Source organism: Rhinoderma darwinii, chromosome 10 (assembly GCF_050947455.1).
Source record: "Rhinoderma darwinii isolate aRhiDar2 chromosome 10, aRhiDar2.hap1, whole genome shotgun sequence".
NCBI classification, from domain to species: Eukaryota; Metazoa; Chordata; class Amphibia; order Anura; family Rhinodermatidae; genus Rhinoderma; species Rhinoderma darwinii.
The window spans coordinates 63,519,350-63,535,505 of NC_134696.1; the positions used below are offsets into that span (position 1 = coordinate 63,519,350).

At 42.9% G+C, this 16,156-nt stretch overlaps 1 protein-coding gene across 4 annotated transcripts in view; it reads left to right on the top strand.

Moving 5' to 3' along the window:
• The window catches only part of LIG1 (DNA ligase 1), a 277,726-nt gene extending 273,595 nt beyond the window's left edge, over window positions 1–4,131 (top strand). For all 4 annotated transcript variants that reach the window (XM_075840007.1, XM_075840009.1, XM_075840006.1 and 1 more), the window contains one exon: window positions 649–4,131. In XM_075840007.1, the coding sequence (XP_075696122.1) occupies window positions 649–726 (78 nt within the window). In that variant the 3' untranslated portion in view covers window positions 727–4,131. The remainder of the gene's footprint in view (window positions 1–648) is intronic.
• Window positions 4,132–16,156: the final 12,025 nt, after the last annotated feature.

Sequence of the window (16,156 nt, forward strand, 5' to 3'; positions counted from 1 at the left end):
ATACTTCTGTATTGCAGTGTATTATGCCTGTCCGTGTAAAACGGACAGGTATCTGCTAGGTCATGCCAGAGGCATGATCTAGCAGGCATTTATTACAGGCAGACCTGGGGGCCTTTATTAGGCCCCCGGCTGCCATCAGAGACACACACTCGGCGATCTTATTGCCGGGTGTCAGTGGGATGAGAGGGAGCTCCCTTCCTCTCTCCAAAACAATTCAGATGCGGTGCACGCTATTGAGCGCCGCATCTGAAGGGTTAAACGGGTGAGATCCATACTAATATCGCTCTCACACGTTAGGGCAGGGACGCCCCCAGCCCTCAGCTACCTCTGTCAGCCGAGAGCAGGGAGATTTGACAGCTCCCTGCCCGTTAGTGACAGACGTAAAAACACTATGGGCCGGTCACTAACGGGTTAACCAATGAGAGGCACTACACACATGCTCCTCCATTTTAGACTCCTTGTGAGGGAGAAGATTTACAGAAGGGTATAAGTGAGTAGACGGGGATTGTTGAAATAGACTGTGGGGGCTTATGGATGTTTTGGAATACTTTAATTTATAAACAAACCATGAACTTAAAATCTACGTCACATTTGTTAAATTGTAAAGTATCTTCACTGATGTCTAATTATATTTTTTATCTTTATTAGGTTGCAGAGCTGTACAAAAAGCAGCAGCAAATACAAAATGCATCTGCTCCAGAGAAAGACGATGAGGACTTCTACTAAATCAGTGCAAATAATTTGCACATCTGTGATGGGGTCATCTGTACACCGTCTTACTTTTTAATAAAGATGTCTTTAGAAGTTCATTCCACTTGCCTTCTCAAATTATAGAATATAGATGCTCTTGGTGGTTTCCTTTTTTTATTGCCAAAGTTGATGCCTTATGACTTGAGCATCTACAAAGATGTTAAGCTATATGCACCATAATATTTTTGTATGTTTGCACCCGCTACATAATAAGCTACAGAGTATTTACTACGCAAGGGTATGTTAGTTGACTGTATCTAAGATTCAAAATCATATTCAATTTGTACTGATGTGTGAACAAAGCTAAACATGGAATTGTAGCTTGGCGAATCGGTGAAAATACAACTTGTCAGCGTTAAAAAAGAAAAAAAAAAACTTCCAGCAGAAACCTAACTTTTCAGCATAGCACCCCCACCTTATTGTCTATCAAGCTCTGGACGACTTTTATATATATTGTACTCCCTTCCCTGCAACCCAGCTCTGCTTCTTATCAAGCACCATCTTGAATTTTTGATTTCACACTGCTTACTCTTCCTTTGTGCTTTGCTATCCATCTCATGATGCCTCAGCACAGCATCACATGAGCAGCTAGAGCCAATACCAACTCTGCCTGCTGGGAGGAAGGTGTGATACCTTACCTCAGTATTCTCCAGAATAAACTAAGATTATAAACCTAGTCAGGGAGGCTAAACTGAGTTTCTCTAATTATAACTGCGTGACAGGAGCCTGTCTAATCATCAGTAACTGTGATGAGATTTTGTTTCTCCCCCTGTGAAGAGCCTGTGTGGAACAGTCCGTGCAGTTTTAAACCCCTTAGTGACCAGCCCATTTTAGGCCCTAATGACCAATCTATTTTATTAGTTTTTCTATAGTTGCATTCAAAGAGCTATAACTTTTTTATTTTTTAATCTACATAGCTGTATGAGGACTTGTTTCTTGCAGGATTAGTTGTACTTTTTAATAGCACCATTTTAGGGTACATATAATTTTTTTATTAACTTTTTTTGGGGGGGATTATAAAAAAAACCTGAAATTCCACCATTGTTCTATGCGTTTTTAAATTGACGCCGTTCACTGTGCGGCGTAAATAACATGTTACCTTTATTCTATGGGTCGGTACGATTACGGCGATACCACATATGTAGAGGGACGAGACGTAGTTTTGATTGGTACTGTTTTGGGGTGCATGGGACTTATTGATTCATTTTTATTACTTTTTTGGGGGGCAATGGGAAATGCAATTTCGCCATTTGTTTTTTGCGGGTTTTTTTTATGGTGTTCACCTTGCGGTTTAAATTACATATTAACTTTTATTAATGGAGTCATTACGGTCGCGGTGATACCATATATGTGTACTTTTATTTCTTTATTACACTTTTACTAAATAAAACCACTTTTTATGGAAAAAAATGGTTTTATTTATTTTTTTTACTGTAGTTTTTATTATTAATCTTTTTTTTTCATATTACTTATTGTATTAGACCCACTAGGGGACTTTACTGTGCGATGTTCAGATCGCTTTTATAATGCTTTGGTATACTTCGTATACCAGAGCATTATTGCCTGTCAGTGTAAATCTGACAGGCAATCTATTAGGACGTGCCTCTGGCGTGTCCTAATAGGCATATGTCCAGGGCAGACCTGGGGGCTTTTATCAAGTCCCCGGCTGCCATGACACCCCATTGGAGACCCGCGATTGCATTTGCGGGCCGCCAATGTGTGAAAGGGGGAGCTCACTCCCTGTGTAAACCAGTTAAATGCCGCGGTCGCTATTGACAGCGGTATTTAACAGGTTAAACGGCCGCGATCGAAGTAAACTTCGATCGCGGGTGTTGGAGCAGGAGCCCAGCTGTCATTAGACAGCAGAGCCCCGGCTCCAGCCTGCACGGGACACCCGTGCAGGACTTAGACTAGGTTCACGTGAAAAGGCGTCAGCCTAGCCTTAGTGACCAACGTGAAAAGGCGTATTGGTGGTCACTAAGGGGTTAATATATAGGCAGTTCACTTCTGAGTGACAATTGACTCAATTAGAAAAAGCAAGCCACTGAAACCTGATTCTCACTGTTGCTTGCAACAGCCCTAGTGCAATCTTTTTTGATAGAAGCACAAAAAACAGAACATGTAAGTGTCTGACACACGGAGTGCCTTAATGGAACACACGGGAATCTTTAGATTTGGTTTGAGTTTCACCTTTAAGCAGAGGGGAGAATAGTCTATCGATCCATAAAAACCCTTGATTCAGTTAGCTGTACATAAAAAGAAAACTATTTAGAGGCTCCGAGATCACGTGAGTTACGTGTGTGTGTGTGTGTGTGTATATATATATATATATATATATATATATATATATATTCGGGGAGGGACAATTCTCTAATACGTAAGTGTGGATCAGTGTTGAGATATATAACGTATTTTGCGCAGTTGAGGTGGCAGAATGTATAGTTTGATATCTAGAAGGGAACAAAATTATTTGGACATTTATATTAAAGGACGATTCTGAGATTAGTCCATAGGCTAACTAGGCAGAATATACTTTTGGTTCCCCCTTTGTGATTGTAGACCAGGTGGTAGACTTCCATAAAGTTGAGCCAAACAAACTGGAAGCATATAGGAGGGGACTAATTTAAATGGTTAGTCCCACTTTAGACATTTATGGCATATCCATGAGATCCATCCAGGCGGTTACCTGTCCCGCCTTGCGAGGCGACCACCACATCTGTGTACGGCACTTTTAATTTTTTACTATGGGAGTAACCGTGATCGCAATACAATGAGACAACATTGCCTAAATTTTAACCTCTTAAGGACACCTCAAATTTTGGCATTCACTAAGCAGGGATTTTTTTTACATATTTACATCGTGGCATTTCAAGAGCTGTCATTTTTTTTTCCCCCCGTTTTCCATCTGAATAGCCGCATGAGTGATTGTTTTTTTGCAGGGCTAATTGTGTTTTTTTAATGGTGCAATTTTGGAGTACATTTAATGTATTGTATAACTCATAACCTATAATTATTTTGTTTTTGTGGGAGTAGAAAAAAAAAACGCAATTTTGCCATAATATTTTGGGTTTAGTTTTTATGGCGTTCACCGTGACATGTAAACTGTACTCTGCAGATCCGTATGATTATGGCAATATCAAATGTAATATTTAAATTATTTTTCTCTTTTTTTTAAGGTTTTACTTGTTGTTTTTCGGGATGAGTTTTATTTTTTTTAATGTCACCATTATGATATACATATAATGCATTATAAAACGTCTGTTAGAAAAATTTGAGGGGGGGTTGAAAAAGAACTGAAATTCTGCCATTATTATTTGAGTTTTATTTAGACAGTGTTCACCATGCAGTATAAATGACATGTTTATTTTTTTTCTGTGTGTCCGTATGATTGTCAATATTAAATAGCTTTTTCTTTTTTTCTTTCTTTGTTTTTTTTTATTGAATTTTAAATAAAACAAAAATACAAGCATATTTTAAGGAAATCACAAGGAATATTATAAGGCAGATCTGGTGTTAAGGACACAACATTGCATAAGTCAAGCTAAAGAATTACAGTAGCCAGCAATGTTATGACAAGGTACATATGACATTACATAAAAACACATGGAGAATAAAAGCAAATATAAGTAACAAAACAAGTGAGGGTGGATATTAATGGTGCATCCTCATCGTGCGTCACAGTTGCCAGTGGGGTTCCACAGGGGTCAGTATTGTGCCCTCTTCTTTTTAATGTGTTTATTAATGACCATGTAGATGGTTTATAGAGTTTAATTTCAGTATATGCAGATAATACTAAGCTCTGTAAAGTAATCAAAACCGAGGAGGATCATGTAATACTACAGATGGATTCGGAGAAGCTGGAGGTTTGGGCAGAGAAATGGAAAATTAAGTTTAATGTTGGATAAATGTATGGTTATGCACTTGGGCCGAGGAAACAAATTTTATGCATTAAATAGCATTTATAGTATGTGTGTATATACACATACGCACACCCTCCCAAGTAGAACAAGGCAGTGGTGCATCCGAGAAAGTTGTATTAGCCAGGAAATGGAAAGTTGGGTTTGGAGGCTATGTGACTCTTCAGGATACGGCACCTTCACATGACCCTCTAATTGGTAATTAGCATATAGTTTGCGCCGGTTTAAAAGTGTGATTTTATAGATTTTGCTTCATCTGAAAAAAACATACAGGGAAATATGGTCAGGTCATATATTACCGCATGGTGGCGGTTCAAGGGGTTAAAACTACCTGACAGGTTCCCATGAAATATACAATGAATTGAAAACAATTCCATCTGCCCTGCAATTATGTTGTTATAAATATATCCTATGTAATTACAGCTCCAGAACCAAGCTCGTACATATATACAGCACCAGAACCAAGCTCTGACATATATACAGTACCACAAGCAAGCTCAGTACATAAATACAGCTCCTGAACCAAGCTCATACATATATACAGTACCAGAATCAAGCTTAATACATATATACAACACCAGAACCAAGCTCAGTACATAAATACAGCACTAGAACCAAGCTCATACATATATACAACACCAGAACCAAGCTCAATACATATATACATGCCCAGAACCAAGATCAATACATATATACATCCTCAGAACCAAGATCAATACATATATACAGCCCCAGAACCAAGCTCAGTACATATATACAGCACCAAAACCAATCTCTTGCGTACATACAGCACCAGAACAAAGCTCAGTAGTTAAATACAGCATCAAAACCAAGATCAGTACATATATATATATATATAACACCAGAACCAAGCTCGGTACGTATATACAACACCACAACAAATACAGCTCAATTTAGTGCAACCCCTGCCGTATAGGTTTGTACGGCGTAAAACTACAGCTCCCAACATTGCCCGAACAATAGTAAGGATATGCTGGGAGATGCAGTTTCACAGAAAAAAAAAAATCATACCACCATCATCTCGCTGCAGATCATACAGTGACTACAGTACTGATTGGAGGCAGAATAAACATTTACATTAAGTGACTCACCGGTGACGTCTCAGATTCTAGTTATTTTCTTCTCCCTCTGGTCCAGACATCTATGATGGATTTCTCCCAGCCATGACCCATTTCTGCAGTTTTCCGCTCAGATGTCTTCAGCTTCTCACTTTTAAAACCTTTCTGCACCTATAAACGAAGTAAAAATTCTCAACATCTCTAAATATAATAAAGCGCCATGCACTGCACCTCTAACTATAATAGCGCAATACACTGTGTCCCTGATTATAATAGTACCATACACTGTGTCCCACACACACCCTGTGCCCCCCGTAGATAGTGCTCTCAGCCCCCTGTAGATAGTGAATCCCCATATAGCCTCTGTAGATAGTGCCCTACATAGAAGCCCCTGTAGATAGTGTCCCACATACAGCCCTCTGTATATATTGCCCACATATGGACTCCAGGGCTGCAAGACCATAGTGCTAACCACTGAGCCACCGTGCTGCCCTACATGTAGCTTCCCCTATAGATAGTGCTCCATGTATAGCCCACCTCTGTAGATATTGTCTCACATATAGCGCCCCTGTATATAGTGTCCCACATATAGCCCACCACTGTAGACAGTGCTCTACCTATAGCCCCCCTGTAGCTAGTAACCCATCCCTGTATATAGTGTCCCACATATAGCCCACCCCTGTAGAAAGTGCGCTTAAAATTGCTCCCCTATAGATAGTGCTCTACATATAGCCCACACCTGTATATAGTCTCACATATAGCTCCCCCTGTATATAGTGCCCCACATATAGACACCCCCCCCCCCCTCTGTAGATAATGCCACTCACAGTTTTATTAGAAAAATCTTTAAATACTCCACATGATCCCGCTCCGTCCTATGGCAATGCAGATCTGCTCTCTTCAGGGCAGGTCTCTTGGAGCTGAACGACGCGTCTTTCAAAGACGCTGATTGGCTGGGCAGAATGACTGATGTGGGGAAGTACTACTGGGCGGCACACCTCCGTCGCATACCCAGCTGGGTGTCTTTAAGGGCGTACAATAAATGGACCGAAATAGAGAAGCTATGGATGGCCCCGGTTCACCCAAACTCCTTGTTATGGGGCGATCCACTGGTAATGCCGACTGCATCTTTATTGGGTCCCATGAGATTTCAAAGGGAGGTGTGGGAAACCTGTAAAAACCGCTTTCATTTGGCGTCGGGTTGCCCGCCCTTGACTTCGGTACTCTACACTCCCACTATTCCGGGGGGCACTACCTCCCGAATAGTACGATTGTGGACGGGAATTGAGGTATTTCACATGGCTGATATGGTTGATCCCCACACGCAAGAGCTTCACCCGTTTTCATACTTTCAAAAACATCATAATATTCCCTCCTCTGCATTCTTTCCCTATCTTCAGGTCAGACATTACATGCAGCAAACTTTCAGATCCATGCGGGTCACTGCACCTACAAGCTTCGAAAGGTTATGTCGGTATGCTACCACCACTAGGGGGCTTATCTCAGCCATTTATGCTATATTGCTATCCCCGGAGGGTTCCCCTCCGCCTGGGCATAGATACATGTTGAAGTGGGAGGCCTTACTGAATAAATCCATCCCTCTCTCATTATGGCAGATTATTTGGTCGCAGGCAGCTAAAACCGCCATCTGCACTGCATATAAAGAAAACCAATATAAAATCCTTATGTTTTGGTACCATACCCCTGCCTTTCTGCATAGCTACAATCCGGGTATTCCGTCGGATTGCTGGCGCTGTAGATGTCCGAGAGGAGATCTGTTCCATATTTTCTGGAGCTGTTCACTGGTACAACAGTATTGGTTGAAAGTTAAGAACTTGGCATTGGCGGTGTTGCAGCAGGATATTCCCTTAGATCCTCTTCATTACCTCCTGAATGTTCCCCCTAGGTCTTTGGGGAAATGACCAGCTCGACTCTTTCGACACTTTCTCACTGCCGCTAAGACGTTGATAGCGTGGAAATGGAGACAGACAACCCCTCCCTCTCACATCGACTTAGTAACTAGAATTAGGGAAATACGTACAATGGAACATATGACGGCCTCTATTGACAATGAACTGGACAGGTTCAAAGTGGTGTGGGACAAGTATTGGATACAGGGATCTCTAGATTAGGTTGTAGGTGGAGCTCCGACTACCCCCCCCCCTCACCCCCTTAACCCCCTGTGTCTTTTCCCAGATGTCTTGTCTGTCAATTGAAAGTTACTGTCTTACCATGTGAATTGCATAGCCCTCCATGCTGCTCTAAGCTATATGTATATTTTTGAAAAATTTTCAATAAAAACACAGTTGAAACCAGAATGACTTGCCCCGTCAATCAGCGCCTTTCAAGCATGGAAGCGGCACGATGACGTCATCGTGCTGCTAGCGCCGTTCAAAGGCACTGATTGGTGGGGCAAGTCATTTTGCCCCGCCAATCAGCGTCATTGTAAGGCACTGAATGCCCGGCCATTCAGCGCTAATGCATGTATTTGTACCTGTGTGCTATAGACACATGTACAAATACTGCAAGACGGGGTGGCTGTTGCTAGCACTGGGGCCCCCTCCAGTGCTAGCGACGCCTACGGGCATGAGAGGGCCTTTGTTGCCCGGCCCATACATGTTAGGGGCTCGGCTGCGTGGGCCCTGTAGTAGCGGCGCTATCTCTGTAGCAGCCATAACGGCTGCTAGCGGCACCACCTGGCATATGGTGTGGGCGTGTCGGCAGGCGGCACGGGCTCCCTCAAGCCGTGGGCCCCGTAGCATCCACTACGGCTAGTACCGCGGTTGTTACGCCACTAAATGTAAGGTACTGCATATTAAAACCCTAATTTGATTCCAGAAAACCTGTATTCCAACACAATCCCACCAAATATGTAGCAGTGTACCACTTTGGTCTGGCACCTCCAGCAGATCTTGGAAGCCCCAGGATACATTTTTCGATAATCAATAAGGTGTATAATACCAACTATAATACAGTCTTCTGGCAACTTCCAGATGGTTCACACATTTAGAAGCATTTTTAGAGATGCAAAAGACAAATCTCCCCTTCTCTGGTAAATGTACATTGTAAATCCTTTTCCCATTTAAATATAAAAGGTAAAGGGTCATTTAGGCGGAAGGCATTAATAGCCTGAGCCGACCTAGGAACACCTATTACGTATACGTTTTGGATCTGAACAGAAACACTCATAAGGGGCGATTAAAAGATTCTGGATCAAAGCTTAAACATTGCACTAAGGGCTTATTCAGACGAACTGGGTATACGTCCGTGCAACGTGCGTAATTTTCACGCGCGTCGCATGGACCGTGCAGACAGGCGCGTGATTTTTACACTGCGTGAGTCCGCAGCGTAAAACTCACGACATGTCCGTTCTTTGTGCGGATTTCATGGGTGCGTGAAAATCACGCGTGCCACACGGAAGTGCTTCCGTGGGACATGCGTTTTTCACGCAAGACTTGTTAAGTCTATGTAAATGAGTCGGAAAACTTGTCCAAACAAGCACAAACCGGAAGTTGCTTTGCACTTGTTGGGCACATGCTTGAGCTGGACACCGAGTACTGCAGGCTTGCCTCGCGTTTGTAATGTGGAGAAGCTCATCTGCCTGGTCCAGGAGAGGCCAGAGTTGTGGGACACGCGGGCAGAGGCCTGCCACGACCGCACGGTCAAAGAGGTCGCATGGGATCAAATCGCGCAGACCTTCAGCCATGAGTGGGCTAAAGCCAGCACACGAGACAGAAAGAGCATTGGTAAGTACATTGCTTTATATATGTAAAAAACACATGCTGTAGTGTATCCTTGTATTAACATATTCAAAGTGGGCAACTTAGCGGGTGTGTCACAGCATCATTGAGCTTGTGTATAATGTGTCTTGGTGGGTAAGGGAATGCCAACGTTTCCAACAAGTGGAGATTTCGGTAATGTCAGTTCTTTTTTTTTTTTTTGGTTCCTTTGTACAGTTGATGTCAAAACCCGGTGGAGGAGCAGCTGGGATCAATTCCGGCGGGAATATGGGGCCAGAGGCCGAATTGGTGACGGTGGCTCAAAAAAACGAAAATATATGTACACCCAGCAGCTGATGTTCCTCAAGGACATCATGGAGATGCGGCCATAAGTAATCACTGTACCTTGAAGAAATGTCTGTGTTCACATGTCATTCCCCCAAAACAGGTTGTTTGTCCCTTGTGGCAAAGTTACTAATAACTGTACATTTTTATTACAGATGCAGGGACAATCTTCTCGACACAGAAGAGGCGGCTGCCCATGAAGAGCCGCACGCGCCACAAGAGGAACATCCCCTGCTGCCCTTAACCCCAGGGGCAACTGCTCCCGAACCAGCCCCACAGGCGTCCAGCCAACCCCAGGTGCCACGGGACGTACTGCGTGAAACGACCGCAGCAGCCACATGGGTTCCGCAGGTGCACAGGTGGACACCAGGGTACTCGAGTACCTGCTGCGCTGACGAGGACGCCTGTGACGCCTTTGGCCGCACCATCGCCCCGTTACTCCAGCGAGTACCCGACCTTCGTATGGAGCGCCTCCAATGCTCCATAATCAGCCTGATGGACTCAGCCACACCTCCAAACAATCCACGCCTGTGCTTCCAGGCAATTGAGCATTGGCGTCGATTTGTCTGTGCCCTTCACTGCACCTGTCCCTTCCCAGCCTGCCACCCCCTTGGCACGACAACATTACCACCGCCCAATGCCGTCCCGCATGTCACCTGTGCCGGTGCGTGACCGTCCTTTACCTGGCTACAGCCGACCCGTGGAAACCTTTCCACACGCCCCATCTCACGGCTACCACACTCAGCGTCAGCGCGACTATGCTGTTGAGGAACATTCTCTGTAGGCCCATGGACAGCATAGTGGTGCTGAAATGGCCAGCTACAGCTCACCACAACTGCGATATCAGTTGTAGTGCTGTGGCCGCATCTTAGTTGTTGTTTAGTAGTTATGCCTATTTTTGTTTATTTCTACCGAATGTGCATCATGTTGGTGCGATGTTTTGGTGGACATTTAATACATATGTTGTATGTGCAGTTTTTTTTTGTGCCATTACACCTAAAGTGTTGTTTTGTTGAAAACTGTGTGTGTTTTCATTAATATGTTGTGTAACAATCTTGCCCAAACATGTCCTTTGGTACCGTTGCAACATGGTGGACAGGGCTCAAGATAATTGCATGCCATAATTGAGGTATTAGTGTATCTTTTGTGGTTTTGCTAGAATCCAAATCGACTTCTATGCGGCCGTGCAGTGCTCTGATAATGGACGCACTAAGGACATTTGTGATTGTATTTGCGAACATTGGATTTGGCAATGTGCTTCGCATACAATTACGTGTTTGGCAGCAAAAAAAAAGGCGAAACCCCAAAAGATATAAGCTGGCAACCCACGTCAAGGGTCCTCATGTCTTGCGAGTCCCTAATACTAAAATACCCCCCAAAATTACAAACCTTGCCCTCACTAATGATCAATTACGCGCATATTCTCCACAATGCCACCCTACACACAGAATCGTCCTGCCACGGCAGTTCTCCAGCAGGGCTGTCAAAATATTTGGCAAAAATGTTGCACACTCGGATACCAGATGTTTGTGGTCGAATGGTTGATGTGGTAGCATTTCTTCGAATATATTCAGCATCAAAACTGGCGTCATGTATGCGTGTAAAGTTATGAAGAACTACAGATGCTTGTATGACACGGGTCACATTCTGCGGCGTCCGTTGCATTGTTGTGAGAAACACCCGCCATTTGTTTGCCATAATGCCAAAGGCACATTCAACACATTTTCGAGCTCTGCTTAGCCGGTAATTGAAGATGCGCCTACTGTCATCCAAGCCTCTTCTTCCAAATGGATGCATTACTTGGCTTGTGAGCCCAAAACCCTCATCTGCAACGATGACATATGGGACTGGTGGTCCATGCGAGCCAGGGAGGATGCTCGGTACAGGCACAGAAAGTTGATTGCTCATAAGACGATGGCCCATTCTGGATGAGCGAAATATGCGTGCATCAGCAGAGCTTCCATACGACCCAATGTGTACTATTGTAAAACAATAATTACTGTCCGCCAAGGCCAACAAGACGATGGAAAAATACTGTTTGTAGTTATAGTATCTGGAGCCAGAGTGGGGGGGCTTCTTCACACAAATGTGCTTCCCGTCTGGGGCACCAATACAATGAGGAAATTGGGTGGCGGACAGAAAATCTTCGGAAATACTAAGCCACTGTTCTGCCGTGGGCTGAGGCATCACTGTGGGCTTTAATCTCTGCCACAGCATGACACAAGTGCCTGTGACAATGCCTGAAATGGTGCTGACTCCCAGAAGGAATTCAAAATGTAATGAATGGTAGCTATTTCCTGTAGCAAGAAATCTACATGGGAGAGAAAAAAACACACAAACAAAAATACACTTTATGTAGGACATGACACCCACACACCATCCGGGAAGCACTAATTGTAGAAAACACACATACCTGAAGGTCACAAGCAGTCGCTCCTCTGGGGAAATGCAGCGCCGCATGTTTGTGTCCTGGTAGGTGATTCCTGTACGAATCTGCTCAAGCAGAATATCAAACGTGGCCACAGACATGCGGCAAAACGACCGAAATTTGTCTGGGTGACTCCGGAGGTCATAGAGGGTATGAAAGTGCCCTTTGGAGGTGCGCTGTGCCACAAGAGGATGAACCCAAATTCTCCCTCTTCGCGTTTGATTCTGGAGCATGGGACGGCGCTCGCTAAATCGACGAGAAACCAACCATGCTAGCAGCACACGGGCCAACGGAGTAAACGCCATAATTTGGCAGAGACGACAACAATCCAAGAAACACTGAAAATGACCAAATAGTATTTTGCAAGCTGCAAATAGGATGAGAACATGTGCTCACATCAAGCATGTGTTTGTGAAGGGTGCCTTTTTGTAGGCTGGCCTCTCCATAACGCCACCCTCCGTTTTTTTACGCTCGTGAAAAATGCATGCCATACGCGCGTAAAAAACGCAGCAACGCGCCAGAAACGGATGACACATGCACCTACAACAAGCGCAAAACGCACACGCTCGTGTGAATCCGGCCTAAATGGCATAGTTGGAGATACTTATAAAAAAATGTGGTACCCTGAACAAATTCTGAATTTGTTCAAAAGGAACTAATATATTCTCATTAATGCTCTTCTAAAGTGTGGATTCCCAAGCGGACACCATTTTTAATATCTGGAATTAAAAGTTGCAAGGCCAGTATGGGAGTCCTGGAAAATCTCAATGGTCTCCATAAGCGAGTGGGGCATGTCTTTTCCATAGAGTTACACTTGCAGTAATTGTACCACCAATACCAGAAGGTAGTTTCTCTGAGAAAGCATGATGCTACAAGAAATTGTGCAGAGATGGTTGAGATAATAAGGACGCTTCCATAGTCACAGTATGTTTAGATGTATTATTTGTCCACCATCCTTTCAACTGATCCAACAAGGCAGCCCTAAAATAAGAGAGAACGCAGGGACATTCCAAACCACTAATATGAGGAGGTAAATACTGAATATTTGAGACTACTCTAGCTCTTTGATTTTTTCAAATAAAGGATAGTATTTAACTCCAACAGCGTCTAATTTAGGAAAGTGGAACGTGGCTAGGGAGATTGTGAAAATAGTAAAGGATTTGGGGTAATAGCATCTTTACAGCAGATATCCTACCTGTCCATGAGATTGAGAATTTAGAGTACAAGGCTATATTTTTGTGTAAGGCTGGGTTCACACAACCTATTTTCAGACGTAAACGAGGCGTATTATGCCTTGTTTTAAGTCTGAAAATAGGGCTAAAATACGTCGGCAAACATCTGCCCATTCATTTGAATGGGTTTGCCGACGTACTGTGCAGACAACCTGTCATTTACGCATCATCGTTTGACAGCTGTCAAACGACGACGCGTAAAAATACAGCCTCGTCAAAAGAAGTGCAGGACACTTCTTTCAGACGTAATTTGAGCCGTTCTTCATTGAACTCAATGAAGCACAGCTCAAAATTTACGGCTGTCAGAGAAGCCTCGCAAAATGCTAGGAGGAGCAATTACGTCTGAAACGAGGCAGCTGTTTTCTCCTGAAAACAGTCTGTCTTTTCAGACGTAAAAGCCTGCCACCGTGTGCACATACCCTTACTGAGAAAACAAGGTAGTAAAATTGGAGGAGAGTAGTCGGGTGGACAGGTATGTGAGAATTATTCCCAAATACGGAATGACATCTGCCAATCTACAAGGGAACTCTGACTGGAGAAGGGATTTGGTGGAAGATGGAACACCTAAGTCTAAAATAAAGACATTTGGTGGAATTAATTTTGTAGCAGCTGACCACACTGATGGCGTCAATATGATCTACAACAGTAAATAAGGGAACATTCCAGAGACGATAGTAAAAAAATTACATCTTCAAATAAGCCAATGCGGTGGTCAATATCTCCAATCCGAATTCCTGTAATATCAGGACAGACAAGGATACTTTGAGCAAAGGTTTCACAACTAACCCAAGTTTCGGAGGCTTCATTAAACACTCCAAATATGTGGATAATACAGATCTATGATTTATTTTTTTTTAACTAATTTGTGAGCCCATCTGGGCCAGGTGATTTATTCAAATTTAATGACTGAATGGCCTAATCTACCTCCTGTTCAGTGAAAACTTGTGATAAAAGTATAGAATGAGCTTGTGACACTGTAGGAAAGTGTAATTGTGACAAGTATGAATGGATGTTCTGTAAGTTTGGGAAGAATCATTTTCTATGTTGTACAGTGCATTATATTCTGCAAAGCAATCAGCAGTACCCTGTGGATCCACAAATTAAGTCCCATCAGATTTAAACATATAAGGGATTCTAGTTTTGGCTATTTGTGACGTAAGTTGGCATGCTATGGCTGTAATCATGTTTTCAGTACGGGACAGTTGTCCGGCAGCGAGGCAGGGACTCCTAGCATCGTACATAAGTATGATGCTAGGAGCCCGGCTCCCTGCACTGTGTTCGGTCCGGGACTTGCGGCCAAAATACGTCCGTCAATTACGGACGTAATGACCTCGTGTGAATCCAGCCTAATAAGGAACCTGATCTATTGCCCTGCCAGTAATGTGTAACTTTAAGGCGTTGTAAAGCTAGATCATATTTGGAACTATTAAGAGCGTCAATCTAGGTTTGTATTCGTGATATTTCTTTGGCCCTGGAGGTGGAGAAAGACGCTTATTCAGAGTGTGTAAATTATTCAGTCATTCAGAAATTTTGTTTTTTAGTAAGGGAAATTTGTTGAATAAAAGGTCATTGTTCTTAAGGGCACACTATAATGTTCTATCTGATACTTACATTTTTATCATTATACTGAAAATAATCTTGCAAACATTGGTTTTAGGAACGAAATCCCGATGGGAGAGAATGTAATTATTCAATCGCCACACATAATTAGGGAAATGGTTAAATCTTTCATTCACCACCATGGAAATAGGAGCATGCTCAGACCATACTATCGTATGGATGGTAGAATTTTCAACTTGAGAGTAGGGCTTTATCGACTAGGAAGTAGTCTATTCTCGTATAAACAAGGTGAGGGTGGGAATAGAATGTAAATCATGCCCCATAGGATGTTGGATATGCCAGATTTCAAACAATTCTTGTTTATTAACCAAAGTAAATAATGGAGTTGGTTCTGAGGAAGTTACTGTGGAGGTAGAATCTTCAGTCCTGACCAAAAGTTTTGAGACTGACACAAATTTTGGTTTTCACAAAATGTGCTGCTTCACTGTTTTTAGATATTTTAAATATTGCTATGGTATACTGAAGTACAATTATAAGCATTTCATAACTTTTTACATTTTTATTGACCAATACATCAAGTTTATGCAAAGACTTAATATTTAAAATGTGACCATTCAAGACTTCAGCTTCTGGGCCAAATACTGACTGATGGCCACTCATTCTTGCCTAATCAGCCCTTGGAGTTTATCACAATTTCTTTGTTTTTGTTTGTCCACCTGCTTTTTGAGGATTGACCATAGGTTTTCAATAGGATTGAGATCTGGGGATTTTCCTGGCCATGCACCCAAAATTTCAATGTTTTTTGTTCACGAGCCACTAAGAGTTATCAATTTTGCCGTGTGACATGGTGCTGCGTCGTGCTGGAAAAAGCATTGTTCATCACAAAATTGCTACTGGATCGTTGGAAGAAGTTGCACTTGGAGGATGTTTAGATAGCATTTTTATTCATGGAAGTGCTCTTAGGCAAAATTGTGAGTGAGCCCCCTTGGATGAAAAGCAACCCCACACATGAATGGTCTCAGGATGCTTTACTATTGATATGATCAAGGACCCATGGCAGCGCTCACCTTTTATTCTCCAGACAATCATTCTCCCAAACAGTCTGAAGGGGGCTTCATCAGAGAAA